The sequence below is a fragment of the Hypomesus transpacificus genome, chromosome 17, assembly GCF_021917145.1.
Source record: "Hypomesus transpacificus isolate Combined female chromosome 17, fHypTra1, whole genome shotgun sequence".
NCBI classification, from domain to species: domain Eukaryota; kingdom Metazoa; phylum Chordata; class Actinopteri; order Osmeriformes; family Osmeridae; genus Hypomesus; species Hypomesus transpacificus.
Window position 1 is genome coordinate 4992673 of NC_061076.1, and position 20635 is coordinate 5013307.

General features: G+C 45.8%; 3 protein-coding genes across 3 annotated transcripts; 2 read left to right on the forward strand and 1 right to left on the reverse strand.

The window, feature by feature from the left end:
• Positions 1 to 1101: 1101 nt before the first annotated feature.
• LOC124478929 (pentraxin-4) lies at positions 1102 to 5380 on the forward strand. The gene is made up of 4 exons (XM_047037337.1): positions 1102 to 1342; positions 1471 to 1643; positions 2154 to 3061; positions 4338 to 5380. Exons 1-4 carry the CDS (start codon positions 1208 to 1210, stop codon positions 4976 to 4978), a joined length of 1857 nt encoding a protein of 618 aa, XP_046893293.1. The 5' UTR covers positions 1102 to 1207; the 3' UTR covers positions 4979 to 5380.
• Positions 5381 to 5524: 144 nt separating this feature from the next.
• On the forward strand, positions 5525 to 16930 carry clcn7 (chloride channel 7). Its single transcript, XM_047037336.1, has 25 exons — positions 5525 to 5920; positions 6441 to 6515; positions 8226 to 8291; positions 8472 to 8537; positions 8681 to 8813; positions 9096 to 9205; positions 9487 to 9567; positions 9678 to 9740; positions 9838 to 9921; positions 10010 to 10103; positions 10209 to 10273; positions 10585 to 10701; positions 10804 to 10858; positions 11012 to 11072; positions 11581 to 11722; positions 11815 to 11908; positions 12140 to 12312; positions 13449 to 13500; positions 13646 to 13773; positions 13978 to 14063; positions 14181 to 14313; positions 14433 to 14492; positions 14642 to 14818; positions 15065 to 15145; positions 15243 to 16930. Exons 1-25 carry the CDS (start codon positions 5810 to 5812, stop codon positions 15327 to 15329), a joined length of 2394 nt encoding a protein of 797 aa, XP_046893292.1. The 5' UTR covers positions 5525 to 5809; the 3' UTR covers positions 15330 to 16930.
• On the reverse strand, positions 16926 to 19298 carry LOC124478932 (retinal cone rhodopsin-sensitive cGMP 3',5'-cyclic phosphodiesterase subunit gamma). The gene is made up of 3 exons (XM_047037340.1): positions 18271 to 19298; positions 17936 to 17976; positions 16926 to 17673 (listed from the first exon to the last, which is right to left on the reverse strand). The coding sequence occupies exons 1-3, from the start codon at positions 18429 to 18431 to the stop codon at positions 17597 to 17599; spliced, it is 279 nt and encodes a 92-aa protein (XP_046893296.1). The 5' UTR covers positions 18432 to 19298; the 3' UTR covers positions 16926 to 17596.
• Positions 19299 to 20635: the final 1337 nt, after the last annotated feature.

Sequence of the window (20635 nt, forward strand, 5' to 3'; positions counted from 1 at the left end):
CAGTAAGAGGGGTGGAGTTATTACAGAGGTAAAAATAGTGTCTGGATCATGGGTATAAAGGTGCCAAGTCATGAGACAGACTGGTTCATTTGACACCGGTTCTCATCAGGCCACATATGACCCATGCTATAAACCATGTACTTACTGTAAGTCGCTCTGGATAAGAGCGTCTGCTAAATGACTAAATGTAAACCACAGATAATCCAAAATATGTTTCTTTGCTCTAAAGACATTAAATCAAATACTCGCCCATCCGATTTGCTCTGGAACTGAGCCTGAAACGCACACACACGCGCACACACACACACACACACACACACACACACACACACACACACAAAGATCAATTAATCCATTGCTGCTATCTGTCTGAGCCATGAAACACTCAAAAGTATTCTCTTGTACGACAGGTGCACTGCCCAGTGTCAATTCCGATAGCTTTTTAATACTGGTGCAAGCTACTTGATTTCCTTTTTTATACCAGTACAAGCTAATGTCTTTATTTTTGCTATCGATACTGCAGTACTATATGTAAAGGGATTAATAGCTTCTACTTGTAAGTCATATTGTTATGAGAGAGCATTGTGCTCTGCAGGGTGTTTATTGTGACCAATCACAATGCAAGGCAGTAGAAGTGGACCAACCTGATGGCTGTAGCCTTCCAGAGAGCTGAATCACAGGGTTCTCTGACACATCCCAGAACCACACATTCAAACCACTTCTTAAAACCACACCTTACAAAATAAGAGAAACAGTTACTAAGTTTCTCAGACAACAGGATGGTATTTTTGGTATGCACTTTGGAGAGCACAAAACATGGCATCTGCTATGACATCCGGAGTGTTTCACTATAACATTAAAGAGCATGATTCTCAAGTATTTGTGTTGTAAAATGTAAAAAAGATGGGCAATTATATACTTATGGGCTCAGTGTGTGATATATATAGAGAGAGAGAGAGAGAGAGGGCGAGAGAGAGAGAAAGCTCTGTTAAAGTAATCTTCCTGCTTGTTTGACGTTGATGTACTGCGGTAACAAGCGAGGACGTACGTGTGTGTGTGTGTGTGTTCATACATCTGTAGACCATCACGGGGGCTAAACAGCCCCATCCCACAGCTACTCCTCTTTTTCCAGTGCAACTTGGTCAGCCTTGTTTACCACACAAGACAAGCAGACTCCTGGTGTGCCCCAGCCCAATCACACTGCATCATGTCCACCATCAGACCTAGCTGTGGATACCGGCTCCTTGTTCTGCTGCTGGTCCAGCTCCAGCTCAACCCGGGGGCAGCCCAACCTGAACACAGGACACCCGTCTACCAACGCCTCCAACGGATTGACGAACAGGTCAGCTATGTCGTGTGTGTGTGTGTGTGCACATGCATGGACATAGGTATTTATATTCTAAAAGATCTTACTACCGTGAACAATCGAAATGGCTAAACATTTGATAACACCCTCCTCTGGTCTCTCAGTTCCAGCGTTTCCAGGAGAAGACTCTGACCCATTTGGAGATTTTGAACCGGCGCCACAACGTGTCCTCCAGTCTGGAGGCCCGGCTGCAGACACTAACAGACCAGTACCACGGCCTCTCCCAGGACCTGAACCACCTCAGAGAAACCACCAGCCAGGAGATGGACTCTCTCAGGTAGGAGCCATGGGCATTACACGATAAACAGGAGAGCATGGTTGTGATGTTAGATGGCTGAGCGGTTAGGGAATCAGGCTATTGATCAGAAGGTTGCCAGTTTGAAGTGTAAGGCACTTCACCCTACTTGCCTCCGGGGGAATGTCACTGTACTTACTGTAAGTCGCTCTGGATAAGTGTCTGCTAAATGACTAAATGTAAATGTAAGAAACCAACACTCCTGTGATCTAATGCCATTTCTGAGACGTGGACTGCATTTGATAGAAAAAGGTTTTCTCTTCCCTGCAGCCAACGGGCGTAAGAAAGAATGAAATCGATTGCATGTATAACACACACAGACTACATGACCTTTTAATGATTGTGCTGTGTTTTTGTGTTTTGGTTTTATCCTGTATCATTTTGAATTGCTTATCGTAAATAAGAAATGTCCAATCCAAGTAAAGGTTGATCATATGTAAATCCTATGCTATACTTTGTTTGTCATCTTGTAACATCTTTCACTGGGCACAGGGAGTCCTGCAGGAAGATACAGAAGAAGAGCAGGCGGATGGAGGGCTGGTTGGCGTCCCTGGAGAGGAGCCTGAAAGACAGCAGCAGACAGGCCCAGAGACAGAAGCAGGGCCAGGGGGACACTGCCTCCAACTTCACCATGGAGCTCCAACACCAGGAGGGGAGACTCGCCTCCATTGAGGCCCAGCAGGAGAAACTCATGGTCGGCTTGAGGGATCTGCAGCTGTCCTTAGGGGAGAAGGACGTTCAGATGAGACAGCTGACGCGGAGAGTTGGGGAGATTGTTCAAGGGAATGGTGTCTCTGTCAGGGTGTCTGGGAGGACAGGGGACCCCATCAACCCACAGGACCCAGCACCACCCAGGGCCCAAACCTCCAGAAGAGATAGGATCAGGACAGGCTCTCATCTCCAGCCCAAACACACCCCACCTCACTCAAACCCCCAGTACAACTTACATACCCATTCCCGAACCCAGCCTCAGGCTAGCCTCAAGCCTCATCTTCATTCCAATCTCCATCCCCAGGCTAATTCCACAACTGACCAGCCTCAACCCATAAGTACTCAAGAGAGAAGAATGAGGACTAGAATTCCGCCTTCATCCCCTCAACCGAGCCAGCGCCTCATCCATTGGGAGGGGAGAGGAAGGCACGAGACAGGAAGGCAGAGCCCTGATCATGGTCTCATCAAGGAGGGGGCAGTAGCACAGTTTGGGTCAGAGTGGAGAAAGGGCAAAGAGATGGAAAGGACGACAGGAAACGAACAGACACAAATATCCGAGGACGCCCACAGAGAAGGGAAAGGAAGGGGAGAGGAGGAGAGACGGGAAGATCCAGCCATCCGGAATCTTCTGCAGCTTCCTCTGAGGCACAAGATCCCCCAGCTGCAAGGACCTAGAAAGGAGGGCAACAGTATGTTCAAGCTCCTTATTGCACATGCCAACTATCACTAATACAACCAGGGTCTCAACTGTAGTGTATGACATATCTATAACCAATTTGCAGCGAACCAATGCATCTCGATCTGCATCTAAACTCAATTTAAATCTCAGAGCTGATAGAAGCTGAGAAGTCTGTTAAAGGTATTGCAAGTTGTGTTTACACTCATGCTCTCTGGATAATTATATTTGTAATTTTTTTATTATTTTTTTACATCACATAACTTTAAGCTCAATTATCCTGGGAATCTCTAACTTCTACTTTAGAGATGAGTAGAACAGACATCTAGTTCACCTCTCCTGTGAACATAAATCACATAACACCCACAAGTCAGTCAACATCACAGGGGAGTAGGACAAAGAAAAAGGGAGTGACCAAAAGAGAGAAAAAAAGAAGGAATGGAAAAGTTGTTAATACATTCTTCTGTCAACTTTCTTTTTGAGGTAGGGCTTAGAGTTCTGCTCACATCTGAGAAATCAATTTAATGCTCAAGGGTGCCCTTCAGAAGAAAAAAAAAACGGCATTTGTTGATCTGAAGTCATGGAATAGAGACCATCTGTTGAACACAACAGTCTCTTATCAACAGCAAATGTTGGGCTGGAACATAGTTGATTCATAGATACCTATTATTGCACTTACATCTCTACCAACGTATGTTAAAACAATTTAGAAAACAGCACAGATTTTCAGACATTTCAGTGACAAATTTGTGCTTTTATCAGAATCAGATAGGGGAGCCAGTCGGCAGTCTGGTAACCTTGGCCTTTGCTTTAGAAACGTTCAGTGAGCTTTACAATTGACCACAGGTATCCATGGTTCCGGATATGAAGGGGAGAGAACTAAGCAGCTGGGGTTGTTATTCTTTAGAAAATGTTTCCCCAGGTGCAACCAGATCTCAATGATCTTAACTTACAGCTACATCACCTTCAACCTGTATGATAAAGGTGAGGCTACTGTGGGATGTGTTATCTAATCAGAGAGTGTTATATGCTTACATACACAGGTCTGACATTTTCCTCTGTAGTGATAGTGTAGACTTACTCTGCTCAGACAGCAAGGTTTAAGATAAATGGTGTGTTGGTGATTTGATGGGTTTTGTTTCAATTCAAATTAATTCAAGTCAAATCAAGTCAAACAATTTCCTCTGCAGAGTGGGTAACAGGACGCGGATAATTGTTACCCCACGACAAATAGATCAAGACCTCCTCTTAAACTATAAACATACTAAACGATCCTGTTCACTCCCCAGTCTGTAACGTGGACTCCGTGCTGCTCTTCCCTTCCGCATCCTCGGATAACTACGTCACCTTTGAACGGAGCTTCCCCAACCTCCCGGAGCTGTCCATGTGTCTCTGGCTCCGCGTAGATGTGGGGTACGTCGGAACGCTGCTCTCTTACGCTACCGAGGAGAACGACAACAGTCTGGTCCTTTACGGGCACAGAGCCACCGTACCAAGGGACACCCTAGACTTCGTGTTGGGCGACCCCGTCTACAGACAACTCCACGTGGACGCTGTCCTCGATGGCCGCTGGCACCACCTCTGCTTCCTCTGGTCCTCCATTGAGGGACGTTTCTGGCACTACACCGACCGGCGCCTCACCTCCACGGGGTCAAAGTTCAGGAAGGGCTACGAGGTACCCGGGGGTGGTTCGGTGGTGCTGGGGCAGGAGCAGGATACCGTAGGGGGAGGGTTTGATCCCGATGAGGGGTTTGCGGGGCGTATTGCAGGGTTTGTGGTGTGGAACAGGGTGCTAAGCCCTGGGGAGGTGGCAGGGGTAGCCACAGGGAAGGGGCTACCCCGAGGGGTGGTGCTGACCCTGGAAGATGTAGCAGGTGTGCATGGAGAGGTCCAGCAGGTGGCATGTGAGTGCCTAGAACACTGTGTCTGAAATACTGAAGTACCAGCTGGTCCTTTTTCAAACCGCATATTCCTTCCGACACATTATGCTACTCACTTTTGCTCAGAGACCACATCTCATGTGCATGTTTATCGAGAAATGCCTCAGTCAACACTGATCATCATCCCAGAGAGGAACAGGGTGTGTGAATTATCCTTCTGACTTTGCTGGTGTCAAACAGTGTTGGGTGGAGCAAAAACTACACTTCTTGTAGACATGCAGATTCAGAATCTGTAACCATTCGTTGTTTAAAGGTCATCGTTGATAAAAAAAAATGCTCTTAATGTAAAGGCCCAACTGTAGACAAATGGATGTTGTTCATTCAAGACATATTGGATCTTTAATGAAAAATTATCTGATCAACTATAACTATACCATAGTATGGCACAGACAGGTAGATGTATTGTTGTTGGCTCATCATGTCATAAACTAAATCATAAGTGAGACACATTTCTTCTTATTATTTTTCACACGTTTTTGATAGACGGTAGAGTAAATCCTTGTTTTTCCCACTTTACCTTGTGTACTGGACATATATACATAAACATGAACAAGGCTTTGAAACAAGACGTTTTATAATACAGAAATGATCAATGTCAATGGAGTGGGCTATTGTGAAACCTCAGTCGTAGACGTGAGCTGCAGAAACGATTCTACTTAGCGAACTACATAATGTATGGTCTATTGTGCTACCCGTAGAAATCGTCACGAGTTTGCTTTTTAGTCATGGGGAGCTGAGTATTGATAGTTAGCTACCAGCAAGAATTACAGTTTACACACTGTTCCAGTCATTGTAAAAGTGGCAAACTATCTGAACAAAGCATGGCCAACATCACGAAGAAAGTGTCGTGGTCCAGTCGAGGTGACGAGTCAGGAGGCGGTGAACGGACCCCGCTTCTCAACGGTTCAGAAGACGTCACTTACACCAGACAGGTAGGTAGGCTAGCTAGCTTGCTAACTCAGCAGATCTAGCAAGTTAGTAGCAAGCAAACGTTTAACTTGCAATGACACTTTTACACAATGTGAACCCTGCGTGAAGTTATGATTTGCTGTGAGATTATTGCATTTCACTAATTTGATTGCACTCTGGGACAATTATTGCATGTTGCCATTTGCGAATGATTGCAAGCTAACAACAAATGCAAACGTCATTAACCTGTGCACTGTCAGAATATCCCTTCTATGTACCAATGTTGTAGCAATAAGATGGCAATTCACAAAGCTTTTAAAGGTGAAAGATCGGTGAACTGGAATCTTCTCAATAGCCGGCGAGTGTGGAAAATTGAAGAATTGTGGAAACTCCAACTTCCTTCTTTTGTACTAAACATTCAAGTCCATGTTAAACTTGTTTGTGATTACGGTTAAACACTTCCTGTTCAACATGTTATTCTACATGTTAAACTGGAAACAAACAGACCTTTTTTTGCATATGTGTAATATCTTTGATCCATAGTTTTCCGGAGGACGTTTATTTCAAATAGGGAGGCTGAGCACGGTGGATTTAGAAGAGGAGATAACATCAGACGAGGTAAAGTTCAGCTTTCTCTCTACCTCTGTCCTTCCCTGTGACACCAGACCTGTGTTGAAGATGCAATTTAACAGACGCTGTACCTCAAATCACAGCATCAATCACCCAGAGATAAACACAGCCTTAGGTCTGTGAATGACCGTAGCTGTTTACCTTGAACATGGATCAGTGCAAAGTGTGCAGAACTGAATGTGAGCAGAAATTCTGGGGTGAGTTAGTACTGTACTGGGCCAGGACAGATGTCTCAAAGTCCCAAGGTTGAGATGCAGTGGTCATGTACAGAACTCCTTGGCTCTGTGCCTCAGAACCCCTCAGCAGTCTACACAGGAAAAGACAAACAAAAACAAAACCGTTCATCCCAGAGACCCACAACTGACCTCAGTGTTGTTTCTCGGCAAATTTCTCAGAGCAAGTTTCCTGAGGTTTATCCTAGTTACATCCATGAGTATAATTGAGAGTTATTTGACTTACTCAACTGAGGATGATTAAGCAAACTACTACTGCACTCCCTTGCACACAGAGACACCATTCAGTAGTGCAGTAGAAGAGTGCAGTGAGTTTCACTGCCATTCACTGAAAGTGGGCTCAGAAATTCTGTTCAAGTGTGGCTTTAATCATGGGCCCACTGTACACATCTTCAATTCCACCACAATAACCAAGAACTAAAGAAGATTAGGACATTAATGACCTAATTACGAACCTGCTACACAATACAGCTCTTTCTAAAACTGGTTGTTCCCATCCTTGATTGTGATTGGCTATATCGCGTTCCATGCCGTTGTAAAATCCAGCATAACCTCACAGGTTGTCCTCATAACATTCTTTAACACTCCATATTACTGCGCATCGAATATTTCAAATGGAAAAAGACGGCAAAGATGTCCATCTGGCTGTTGCGTGGCAACGATTTATGTAGGAACTATACTTTGTAGTAGCGGAAGAATGACGGTTTATTATTAAACTATTTTGTTTCTAATTGTTTTTATTGATGAAACCATATCAAATAGTTGTAGTAACAGTTTTAGAAAAGCAATAAGCCCCGCGAGTCCGTGGTTTACGCTGATTTTAGAACAGGTAAGGGGGTTTTCAGCACTCCGCTTCGCGTCGTGCCTAACTACTCCCCTTACCTGTTCTAAAATCAGCGTAAACCACGGCCTCTTGGGGCTTATTGCTTAAGTGTAACATCTCAAACTATGTTTAGGTGGCTCTGCACAGTGCACAGCCTACAGTGGAAAGACTTTTGAGAGGAACAAGACAACCAGCCGCAAATCTGAATCATCTACTGAAGAACACAAGACTGGAAACTGTTTGCTTTAGTCTGTGATGATATCCAGCTCATGTCCAGTTTGGGCCAGCTTGTAGGGTTATTTGGAGATTTACCAACCAGCATGCCCTGCACAGCCACTACCTAATTTCAGTTCTGCTACGGGCTGATGTGAATTCTTCATCTGTTCCTTTAATTTGCCTGTTGGTTGGTGTGTCTGAAAGGGAAACGCTGCATGTGCACAAATGTAATCTCTGTGGTCCAGAGTGGTTTCTTTTCTTGCACTGAAACAAACATGTAATCCTCTCATACCCAAAAATGGACAATGAGTTTGCAGTAAGGGGGCATGAGGGAAAATCTATTAAGACCGTTGATATGGACCATTTGTCCTGATCATTTGTTTCTGTCATGGCCTTGTTCCTCTATCTATCCCCCTGCCCCAACAGGAGTCACTGAGGAGCCGGCCCAAGGAGATCCCTCACAATGAGAAGCTGCTGTCGCTCAAATATGAGGTATTCAAAGCGAGACAACTCTGTACAGTATGGAAACCCCTACTGAGGGCTATTATAATATGGGTCGTAGTTTAGTCTCATTGTCTGTATTACAGAGCCAGATTGAGATGATCAAAATACAACAGATGCATTTAAGTTCAGATGGTCAGGGACCAATGTTGGGACGCCATTTTGTTTCAGAGTCTCGACTACGATAACAGCGAGAACCAGCTGTTTCTGGAGGAGGAGAGACGGATGAGCTACGTGGTGAGTGGAAGCTCGCTTTGAGGACGAGGGATTAGTATCCGTTGTTAATGTATTATGAACAGGAGAGTGACAACATTCGACGGTTATCGGCTTCTTCTCTTTTCTCTTGTTCGGTTGCCCTCTAATTCCTTCTTCCCTTCCAGGGTTTCAAGTGTCTGGAGATCAGCCGCTGGGTGGTGTGTGGTCTTATCGGCTTCCTCACTGGGCTCATCGCCTGCTTCATAGACATCGCAGTAGAATACATGGCTGGACTCAAGTACTTAGTCGTCAAAGATAGTATCCTTCTACTTACCCAATCATCTGCAACGTTTTCAGCCAGCAGGCAGACAGAGCGACGGGGGCGGAAGGATGGTCAAACATGCAGTCAGTCAAACAGGCAGACAGAGGCAGTCAGACTGGCAGACAGGCACGGATGAGCTGTGTCGTAGTCAGCCTACATCCCTACTTTTGTCATTCATGTGTAGCAAGGCCAATAGAAACGGAGAGTTTCTGTAGCAAAACAACATCTGGGATGTGTCCTGTTTCATGATTGGTGGCCTTGACGTTTGACCTTCCCAGACATAGAAAAGTTCACAGAGGTGGGAGGGCTCTCCATCTCCCTCATCCTCTGGGCCGTTCTCAATGCTGCCATCGTCATGCTGGGAGCCATTATAGTTGCCTTTTTTGAGGTAAGAAGTGTGTGTGTGTGTGAGTGCCAGTCGAACTAGAACTGAAATATTAATCGGGCCCTCAGATAACCTGCAGCACTAAAACGCTGTGACGGATCTTTAGTGTTTTTACTTCCGGTTTCTGCTAGTGTAGCATAGCACAGTGTGAAGGAACTCAGTGTGTTGGCATGTATACAGTGATGGAGCTATGTAACTGGAGCACCAGTCTCCTACATACTGCGTGTCTAACCCTAACATCCCCCCCCCCCCCCCCCCCCCCCCCCCCCCCCCCCCCCCCCCAGCCCATTGCAGCAGGTAGTGGTATACCTCAGATCAAATGCTACCTCAATGGAGTGAAGATTCCCCGGGTGGTGCGACTCAAGGTAAGCACACGCTGATCCCTGGGCCACTTGAGCTTACAAAAAGGGTACATGTAGCTCGGTGCTGGTTGGTTAACGTGTCGCCTCGTGTGTTTGTGTGTGACGTTCCACAGACGCTGGTGGTGAAGGTGTTCGGGGTGATCTGCTCAGTAGCAGGAGGCCTCGCTGTCGGAAAGGTGAACTGTGTGAACCAGCTGTGAATCTGGGGTGAACAGGAAATATGTCCCCTCCAGGTGTATTGTGTGTGTCTGACGTTACCCATAATCCCCTCAGGAAGGGCCCATGATTCACTCGGGCGCAGTGGTGGCTGCAGGAGTCTCCCAGGGCAGGAGCACTTCTCTGAAGAAAGACTTCAAGGTGTGTGTGCGTGCGCATGCATGCGTGTTCGAGTTACACATCCATAGTGTGTTTGACTTTCATATATTGTGTGTGTGTGTGTGTGCAGATGTTTGAGTATTTCCGTCGGGACACAGAGAAGAGGGACTTTGTGTCAGCAGGAGCTGCTGCTGGAGTGTCTGCTGCTTTTGGAGCACCAGTGGGTGAGGAAACACACACACACCTACCAACACACACACATGCCAACACACACACACACACCAACACACACACTAACAACACTTTCAACGTCTTCCTCTCTTCCTCAGGTGGGGTTCTGTTTTCTCTGGAGGAGGGGGCTTCCTTCTGGAACCAGATGCTGACATGGAGGATAGTGAGTAGACATGGAGGATAGTGAGTAGACATGGAGGATAGTGAGTAGACATGGAGGATAGTGAGTATACATGGAGGATAGTGAGGAGGCATGGAGGATAGTGAGGAGACATTGGAAGGTAGTGAGTAGACAGTAGACATGGAGGATAGTGAGTAAACATGAAGGGTAGTGAGTAGACAGTAGACATGGAGGATAGTGAGTAGACATGGAGGAATGAAGCTAGAGGAAGAATATTCAGGAGTAGAGCACAGGGGAGTGGGGAGACCGAGCATCGTATGTGATGGTAAATGTTTTTCTCCCTCTCTTTCCAGTTTTTTGCCTCCATGATCTCCACCTTCACTCTGAACTTCTTCCTGAGCATCTACCATAAGAAGCCCGGAGACCTCTCCAGCCCTGGTCTCATCAACTTCGGGCGCTTTGAGAGTGATGTGAGAGTGACACACACACACGCACACACTCACACTTCCTGTAGAACTCCTTTTTCTTTTGTGTTTCTATTCCATCTGAGTGTGTGTTCCTGTCTGTGACAGAGCGTAGCCTACAACCTCTATGAGATTCCCCTCTTCATCATCATGGGAGCCATAGGTAAGAATGCACTGGTTTTTTTCCAATCATTTTCTCTTCTGTTTTATTTTCACCGAGTAGGCAGTAGGTCCCAGTTGTGCTTTCTGTTGCCTGTTGCCTTCAGCTGTCCAGTAGACTTATAGAACACATTGTGATCTATCTGTTGTTGCCCAGGTGGATTGCTAGGAGCACTATTTAACTTCCTCAACTACTGGCTGACCATCTTCAGGATCAGGTGTGTGTTCTGACCGGTTAGCCACCAATGCTAGGTGCGTCAGGAGCCAAAGGGCTAGCCGCAGGCTTGAGCTCCCTTGATACCTTTTTGATGATAACAAACATGACAATGCTGTTTTCACTGTTGCTTCCTTGTTGTCTTACCAAGAGGCGTAACTTCAGAATGAGGAAATATAGGCAGTAACACACCCTGTGTTTCCCTTTAGTCTCTTTTGTTTCGGCCAGAAATGTGTACTAATTATAGCCACTGTATGAAATGTATTTTCTTTAGCTGAGGTGGGTGGAGACTCAATTCTGATGAACTGGATCTGGATCAGAGATACTTCCTGTCCCCTTGTTGTTGTAGATCATGGAAACTTTATAAATAGCTTCAGGTTTTTGGCACAGAGTTGTGGTTAAGACCAGGAGATATTCCCAGTGTGGGCCTATCCTGAAACGACTCCATGGTCTATACTCTTCTAGTGTCTCCCTCACATTCAAGGAATCTGTGTGTGTGTGTGTCATGACAGGTATGTGCACCGGCCCTGCCTCCAGGTAATTGAGGCCATGCTGGTTGCCGCAGTTACAGCAGCAGTGTCGTTTGTCATGATCTACACCTCAAACGACTGCCAGCCTCTAGGACCAGACCAGTCCGAGGAGTACCCGCTGCAGGTAGACACATACTCCTGCTCCTCTTGTGAATAGTTGTAATCCTCCTCTCTCTTGATGTATTTCCGCCCCTCTGCCATGCCCCCTGTCTCTAGCTGTTCTGTGATGATGGGGAATACAACTCCATGGCGACAGCCTTCTTCAACACACCTGAGAGGAGTGTGCGCAGCCTTTTCCACAACGCCGCAGGTAAGTGTGTGTGTGTGTGCGCACATGTCTGCATTCATCTGTGTATGTACACCCCCTCCCCCCCCCCAGAGTAGTTTGACTTAAGAATAAACAAACTCCATCTCTCTCTCTCTCTCTCTCGCTCGCTCGCTCTCTCTCTCTCTCTCTCTCTCTCTCTCTCTCTCTCTCTCTCTCTCTCTCTCTCTCTCTCTCTCTCTCTCTCTCTCTCTCCCCTCTTCATCTCCCGTCAAGGGACCTACAACCCGCTGACCCTGAGCTTGTTCACGGGGACCTACTTCTTCCTGGCCTGCTGGACCTACGGTCTGACCGTGTCTGCTGGGGTGTTCATCCCCGCCCTCCTCATCGGAGCTGCCTGGGGAAGGCTCTTCGGGATCCTGCTGGCCTCCATCACCTCCACTGGCTCTGTGAGTGTGTGTTTAAACACTTCTGTGTGACACTAGGTGTGTTGTGTGTGTGTATGTGTATTTCTTTGTATGTGATTTGGAGACTGTTAGGTGTGTTATCTTTGTTTGTAACCCCAGTCTAGACTATTGCCAAACTCCCTCTGCCTCCATCTCCCACTTTATCTTTGGCCTGCTCCTGTATCTCCTAACACACACAAAGACACCTTACGCACACACACACAGGGTGCATGTGGGGTATGTGTGTGTGTGTTTAGAACTCTGAGTTCAGATTTCCATTGCTGTGGTGAAAGCCCTTTGTGTGGCCTGGTCCAATCTGCTCAGTTCCTGTAATCTGGGCATGCTCCCGGTCTGACCTGGATTCCCACAGCCTGGAGCACATTTCCTCACTCCAGCCCTGGGTTCTCTCTCTGTATTCTGTCTGTGACTCTCTCTGTATTCTGTCTGTGACTCTCTCTGTATTCTGTCTGTGACTCTCTCTGTATTCTGTCTGTGACTCTCTCTGTATTCTGTCTGTGACTCTCTCTGTATTCTGTCTGTGACTCTCTCTGTATTCTGTCTGTGACTCTCTCTGTATTCTGTCTGTGACTCTCTCTGTATTCTGTCTGTGACTCTCTCTGTATTCTGTCTGTGACTCTCTCTGTATTCTGTCTGTGACTCTCTCTGTATTCTGTCTGTGACTCTCTCTGTATTCTGTCTGTGACTCTCTCTGTATTCTGTCTGTGACTCTCTCTGTATTCTGTCTGTGACTCTCTCTGTATTCTGTCTGTGACTCTCTCTGTATTCTGTCTGTGACTCTCTCTGTATTCTGTCTGTGACTCTCTCTGTATTCTGTCTGTGACTCTCTCTGTATTCTGTCTGTGACTCTCTCTGTAATTCTGTCTGTGACTCTCCCTGTATTCTGTCTGTGACTCTCCCTGTATTCTGTCTGTGACTCTCTGTATTCTGTCTGTAACTCTCTGTATTCTGTCTGTGACTCTCTCTATCCTGTCTGTGACTCTGTATTCTGTCTGTGACTCTCTCTGTATTCTGTCTGTGACTCTCTGTATTCTGTCTGTGACTCTCTGTATTCTGTCTGTGACTCTCTGTATTCTGTCTGACTCTCTCTGTATTCTGTCTGTAACTCTCTGTGTTCTCAGATCTGGGCTGACCCTGGTAAATACGCCCTGATTGGAGCTGCTGCTCAGCTAGGTGAGTGATGGACACTAGAGTCACCGTCTAGACTGACCATCTTGGTCACGCTGGGACACCCATAGGTGTCCTTATGAAATGTACCTACTTGAAATAGTTTGCTTCATACTACCGTCGACATGTCATGTCCTGCTTGCGTCTTTAGGGGGCATCGTCAGAATGACCCTCAGTCTGACTGTCATCATGGTGGAGGCCACAGGGAACGTCACCTACGGTCTTCCCATCATGCTTGTGCTCATGACGGCAAAGATCGTTGGAGACTACTTCATAGAGGTGAGACCGCTCAGCAGGACAGGTAGCATGTTAGATTGTGGTCAGATTATGGCCTTTGAACGGAGTCAGTTCATGGAAGGGCCTCATAAGATTTGGCATCATTCTAGAATAAATGAGTGGGTACTCCAGAAAGCTCGTTTTCTGAATTCCCTTGGTGACCTAAAGTGTTGGGTCCTGTTTGTGACGTGTGTCTGTGTCCTGCAGGGTCTGTATGATATCCACATCAAGCTAGGGAGTGTTCCTTTTCTGCATTGGGATGCCCCCGCAACCTCTCATTGGCTAACAGCCAGGTATGCGCTTTTCTGATTGGCCAACCCCAATCTACCACGAAGCCATAGCTAGCCTTGTACTGTATAATATTGAGTATCGATCTTTTCTATCTATCTCTCTGCCTCTGTTTCTCTCAGAGAGGTGATGAGTTCCCCAGTCACCTATTTTAACAAAATTGAAAAGGTTGGGACCATTGTTGATGTCCTCAGCAACACATCAAACAATCACAATGGCTTCCCAGTTGTTGTGCGTCTTGCTGCAAGCGATGAGGTATGGAAACCTCCATCTTCGGCATGAATGTATGATCGGATCACTTGGCAGCAGGTTGCCAAAAACAATGTTCCCCATTGATTTTCTCTCCTTCACTCATCCCTTTCCTCTTTTCTCAGTCTGGGAAGATCTGTGGACTCATCCTTCGTTCTCAACTCATTGTCCTTCTCAAACACAAGGTGTGTGTGTGTCTGTATAACACAAGGTGTGTGTGTGTGTCTGTATAACACAAGGTGTGTGTGTGTCTGTACATGATGTCCTTTTATGAGGCATTCATACCGTTATCCAATGTGTGTGTGTGTGTGTGTAACGTTCCTGTGTGGGTCAGGTGTTTGTGGAGCTGGCACGCTCCAGGCTGACCCAGAGGAAGCTGCAGCTCAAGGACTTCCGGGACGCCTACCCCCGCTTCCCCCCCATCCAGAGCATCCACGTCTCCCAGGACGAGCGAGAGTGCATGATGGACCTCACCGAGTTCATGAACCCCACACCCTACACTGTACCTGAGGTACACCCACGCTCTCAGATACACACACACACACTCTCTCTCAAAGGAACACACACACACACATGTTCACGCACACCCACACACTCTCAAAAGTAGTCACCCACACGCACACACACACACATGTTCACACACTCACACACACACACCCACGCTCTCAAAGATACACCCACAGATCAACACTCACAAAGACACTCACACACACACATGATGATCTGATGCTCACTGTGATACTGATGTTCTCTGTAGGAGACCTCTCTCCCTCGTGTGTTCAAGCTGTTCAGAGCCCTGGGCCTCAGGCACCTGGTGGTAGTAGACCACGAGAACAGGGTGAGTGATGACGCATTGTCCTTCCTGGGTTTGGTGTGTGTGACATCATTGATTTTGAATTGTGAAGTGAGCTCATGTGTTTCTGTACTGTGCGAAGGTGGTCGGGCTGGTGACACGCAAAGACCTGGCACGGTACCACCTCGGCAAGCACGGTCTGGAGGAGATGCAGCTGGCACAGACATGATGGACACACCCACAAATGCACGCACTCACACACGCACACACACACACATTTATTACAAATATACTGCAGACCCTGAAACTGCACTGGTCACCAGTTGCCTAGATACCCTTGCAACCTCGCCAGCTATGCACTCCGATACTTCAGGAAGCTGGGTCAGGGGTCACTGTCAGCCAACAAAGCCAAAACAGTCAGTCAAACGTTGTGTTACGGTCTACAGCTCCACATCAACAGCTGCCATGGTATCATGGTGTCTGTCCTGGGTACCTCGGGTGATGGTTTGTCTCTGTGTCCGTTTGGGCTTGAGACTGAAGGACTCTCGTTTCCTTCTGGGATAAGTGCTGTAGGTGTCACACAGAAATGATTGTGTTTCAAAACATTATTTGCCAAAAAAAATCTACAGAGAGAAAATAATTGTATCCTCTGAGAACACGTTGTTAATTGTAAGTTGCTGATGAACTATGCATTACCTAAGGAACCCAACGCAGAGGAAACCTCCCCTCCTGGCTTCCACCTGGAGTGGACAGGAGGCCTGGAGTGACACCACATCTTACTTCTTTTATTTTTGCAATGTGTGAAAACGTATTTATTATAGCTTGTTTTAAAGTGGCTAGATAGTTGGAAGGAAGGACCTGTGTTGCGCTGTCACTGTTCCTGTCAGATGATTGGCACTCAGTCCGACCAGTGTCACACAGGGAGCCCATCAGGTTTCTGTTGAACTTTGTCAGATTGGGAACCATACAAGTGGATTCCAGTCGTTTCTCGCCTTATGCTGTAGTTGACTGTAGTAATTAGGTGTGGCCACTAGAGGGTGTCTGTGACATGTTGTGGGCAGGTCCATTGCTGTCAATGGAGTCAAACATGAATATTAGTGACACACACATTAGTGGACTAAGAGTTAGGATCTTCCAGGATCCTGTTTACTGAACTCTCTCTACCCGTAGCTGTAGGTATTTAAATCAGTGCTAAAATCTTTTTTCGTGTGCTAAAATGACTTGTTGAAGGTACATACTATGCGATTCAGTGTGTATAAAAGTGTGAATTGGTACAGAGTCCATTTTTTTTATTTACAATGCACTTTTACATGCTACTGATGAAGAAACACACGTTTTTAGTTGAACAATCTATATGTTTGTCCCATCCATGATAATGGCAAAATGAATGTAAATTTCCACCATGTTTTTAATTTAAAATGTGAAAGCCTGAATTAAGAACTTTGTACTTTCTAACGACAGTGATCTAATGTGAACGTCACTGATTGGAGTCTGACTGGCCATGTCAGTGGTTTTGGATATGGTGTCTAAGTAAATAACTACTGTCATCTGGTTCACTGTAAACACACATTCAAATGATTTCAAGTTACTTTTATTCAAGTTTGGAGTAATTATCACGTAGATGTTGCTGTTTTTTTGTTATTATATTTCAAGTATTATTTTCTTCGATTGGTTCCTTCACCTTGTGCACCTCTCAGAAATCACTAATGCATTGTTCATGCTTTGTCTCTTGTTTGTACAGTTATAGATGTTAAATATGGATTATGCTGTATTTTATAACCATTTTGATGACCATTTTGTGAACGAATAAAGTTGAAGTATTAACAATCAGTTTTATTTTACATTTCCTTCTTTCTATTTCCCGATATGACCTTAGAGAGACCAAAAGGACACTGAGCATAAGAAATGTTTAATGAAGACATCTTACATTGATGATAAATATTAATAAACAGTTTTACTCAAAAGGATAAAGAAGCCCAATGATACAGAGGCTGTAGATACATGGTTCGATAAAACAAAATATACCACAAAGAATATAGAGCAGAAGTTAACGGGCAAAAAAAGCGTGATAGCGGCACCTTACTGGTTTACAGAAAGCCGCAAATCTAATCGTGTTGTTGCAAACATCAAGAGAAACCCAGCCACTGCTTCATAACCAGGACACGCCCGTCAGATCTAATTACATTACAGACCAAAGTAATACGGTTAAATGCATCTACATGGCTTACACCTTTAAACTCATCACAGCCTCCCAAAGCTCATCCTCTTAACCCACCCAGCCTCTGTGCTACAAGCGATTACACTTGCAGATCAGCAGCCAGACAAAGATGTGAGAAGAAGAAGTTTGGTTTTAAAGCCCACGACTAGCTGGGTCTGTCTCTCAGTCCACGGTGGAGAGTGATGGATGCTGGATGAGCTCTGGACTGTGTGGGCTCCAGTAGGGTCCAGGCTGGAACTCTGGGTCTGGGTCCAGGTTTCAGCTCAGGTTCTGGGGGCTCAGATGATGCCAAACTGGGCCAGCTCATGAAGCTCCAGGTGGCTGAAGGCTTCCCATGGACACACCACTGTGAAATCTGGAGGCAGAACAGGAGGTGGATAATCAGAATCAGAAGACATCACATTAGAAGAAGAGTTGCAAACTGTTAACATAGAGTAAATGTGAATAGCTTGATGTTCCAGTAAAACAAACTATTCAACACTGGTTCTTTGGTCATTTTGACATAGCTTTACTCTTCCTGACATCTGTTTTCTTGTTGGCATTTCCATTGATTGTATTTATATTGTAAATTACATGTGTAGGAGGTCTCCAGCTCAGAGTGTGACAGATCTACTCACCAGTGCCCAGGCCCTCCATTCCTGGGATGTCATCCCCAAAACTGAAAACAGTATGAAAGGATCATAAGCAGCTTCATAGAAACGATAGTTTGTTGTATCCTCATATGTGTGTTTGCACTATACCTGGTAAAATACATACCATCCCTTGACTCTAACCCTCGAAATACTGTTTGAACCATACAAATCTGATCTTTGAATTTTCAGTTTCTACATGCATGATATGCATTCCTAGGATGAAAGCGTCTGCTAAATGAATACAATGGAAATATGTCCCAGCACCCCAACCCAGTTTAACTTCCAATCCTCTGTTGTCAAATCATAAAAACACCCCTTACCTCTTGACCCCTTTCTTGGGGGGCTTGCTCTTGAACTGGCGGGTCATCCTCTGCTTGAACTTGGGGGGTCCTCTCCTGGGGGTGGTGGGGCCGGTTACCCTGGTGGGGGCAAAGGGCCCGTCGCTCAGACTGCTGCTGCTACTGCTGCTGGAAGAATTCATCTCTGGGAGTCTCTCAGTCTGAACCTGAAGATCTGGGAGTCCTGGTCTCTCAGTCTGAACCTGAAGATCTGGGGAGTCCTGGTCTCTCAGTCTGAACCTGAAGATCTGGGGAGTCCTGGTCTCTCAGTCTGAACCTGAAGATCTGGGGAGTCCTGGTCTCTCAGTCTGAACCTGAAGATCTGGGGAGTCCTGGTCTCTCAGTCTGAACCTGAAGATCTGGGGAGTCCTGGTCTCTCAGCCTGAACCTGAAGGAGTCCTTGTCTCGCTCTCGCTGTGTCTGGAGAGACGCTGTGTCGTCTGGGGGAGTTGAGTCGCCTGTCTCCTCCAACTTGGATAGGAGAAGAGCTCTGTTCTGTTTCTGTTTCCTGAGGCGTTTTCTTCAGAGGCTGTCTCCCCTCTCTCCTTCTGTGGATCTCATTGATCAGATGTTTCAGATCCTTCTTTCTGTTGTTCATTCCTCGTCTTTCCTCTCTTCTTCTCTAAGGGGTTAGGATTTTCCGAGACCTAAATACCCCACCCAGCCTGGCCCGACTGTCGTCACCATAGCGATAATACCATTGTCTAACAGATTGTGATGGTGGATCCTCCAATCGGCTTGTAGTTTATCCCTGCCACGATTCAAAAAATGCAGGCCATGGTCTTTCATTCACAAGCCACTGTCAATGGCAGACTCTGGGTGTGTGTATGTGTGTGTTTGTGTTGGTGTGTGCACATGTATGCTGTACACCTGTCAGGTTGAGGTGGGCAGATGGAGATGGAAGCAAATTGATTGACCCAGGTTGACCACAAAAGTCAGCAGACATAAACAAACATGATACTCACACACACCTCATTCCCAATAAAATGGTCTCCTTCATCTATGACTGTTATCCTAATTACTGACTGACAATAATGACAGGTTAGTCCTGGGGGGGGGGGGGGGGTATGTATGTCAGTTAACACAATGTATGTATGTTAGTTAACACACTGTATGTATGTTAGTTAACACACTAACATACATACATACTCATGCACATACACACATCCACACACATCCACACACATACTCTAATTAATATCTCAGGTGTGCAATCTACTCACTTACATCTCCACCTCCATTAGCTAATCATGCAGGCGGCTAGATGCTCAGGCTGATAAGCAGCTTGTTAAAGAGACCTCTCAAAAAAAGATATCCATTAGCCAGGATGCCTGCTAATAAAATAGGCCCAGTAAACAAGCCTATATCCACAACATGCTCAATAATACTCCCATCTGCCCAGCACAGAGAACATATTGTCTGGATTCTATGAGGGTTGAGAGTTACTTAAAGGTGCTGATCTGTGGGCATCTGTGAAGTCCTCTGTGACTGTGCTTTTAAAAAGGGCTATTCAAATCCAATTCAATTTGATTTGTAGCAGGAATGGTGCTTTGTCCCATTCATTGGAGAGAGAGGAAGAACATTCTACATGGAGTGCATGGAAGAGAGCTGGGGCTTAGATAACATGAACCAGGTAAACATGTTGTCATTCTCAGTGTCTTAGTAATAAAGTCACAGATGACTATTTGCTGCAAGTGAGAGATGACGCAGCATATAACGTCTGCAGAGCAACAGCCTGGCATTAGAGGAGGGTTCAATTCACTCACAGCGTAATACCTCAAATAGAAAAAGAGATTGGCAAAGAATTGCACATGCACACACATTGTTTCTGTCTTTCTCCGCCAGTCATGTGGTGCCCAGCCGTGTGTCACATGTCAGGTTATAGAAACAGCACGACATTAGACATGTCTACCTCTGCTGGTCTCTTATTGTCTTCTTGTTGTCTGGTCTGCAACCACAGAAATGAAACACTATACTACCTGGACCTTTTGGGGGGCGTGCTCTCACTTTACATGGAGGGAGCGCTGCTTGTGATAGTGTAGGTATTGAAACCTGATACCTGAATGTGGGTCTATGCAAACAGCTGTGTACTATGTGTGTATGTGTGTGTGTGTATATGTGTGTTTGCGTGTGTGTGATATATAGCACTGTGACGATTTTATGTCGAATTTCAATTATCTCTCCCTGCTTCCACTAGGTAGCAGCAATAGTCAAGTGAGACCATCATCCTTGGACACAGTTGGATGTTAACCTTAATTATAAATAGTTAGCTGTTAGTAAGACTTTATACTTTAAATGTCAAAAGGTTAAATATGTTTTATGTGATCTATATACATTTCTATACTGT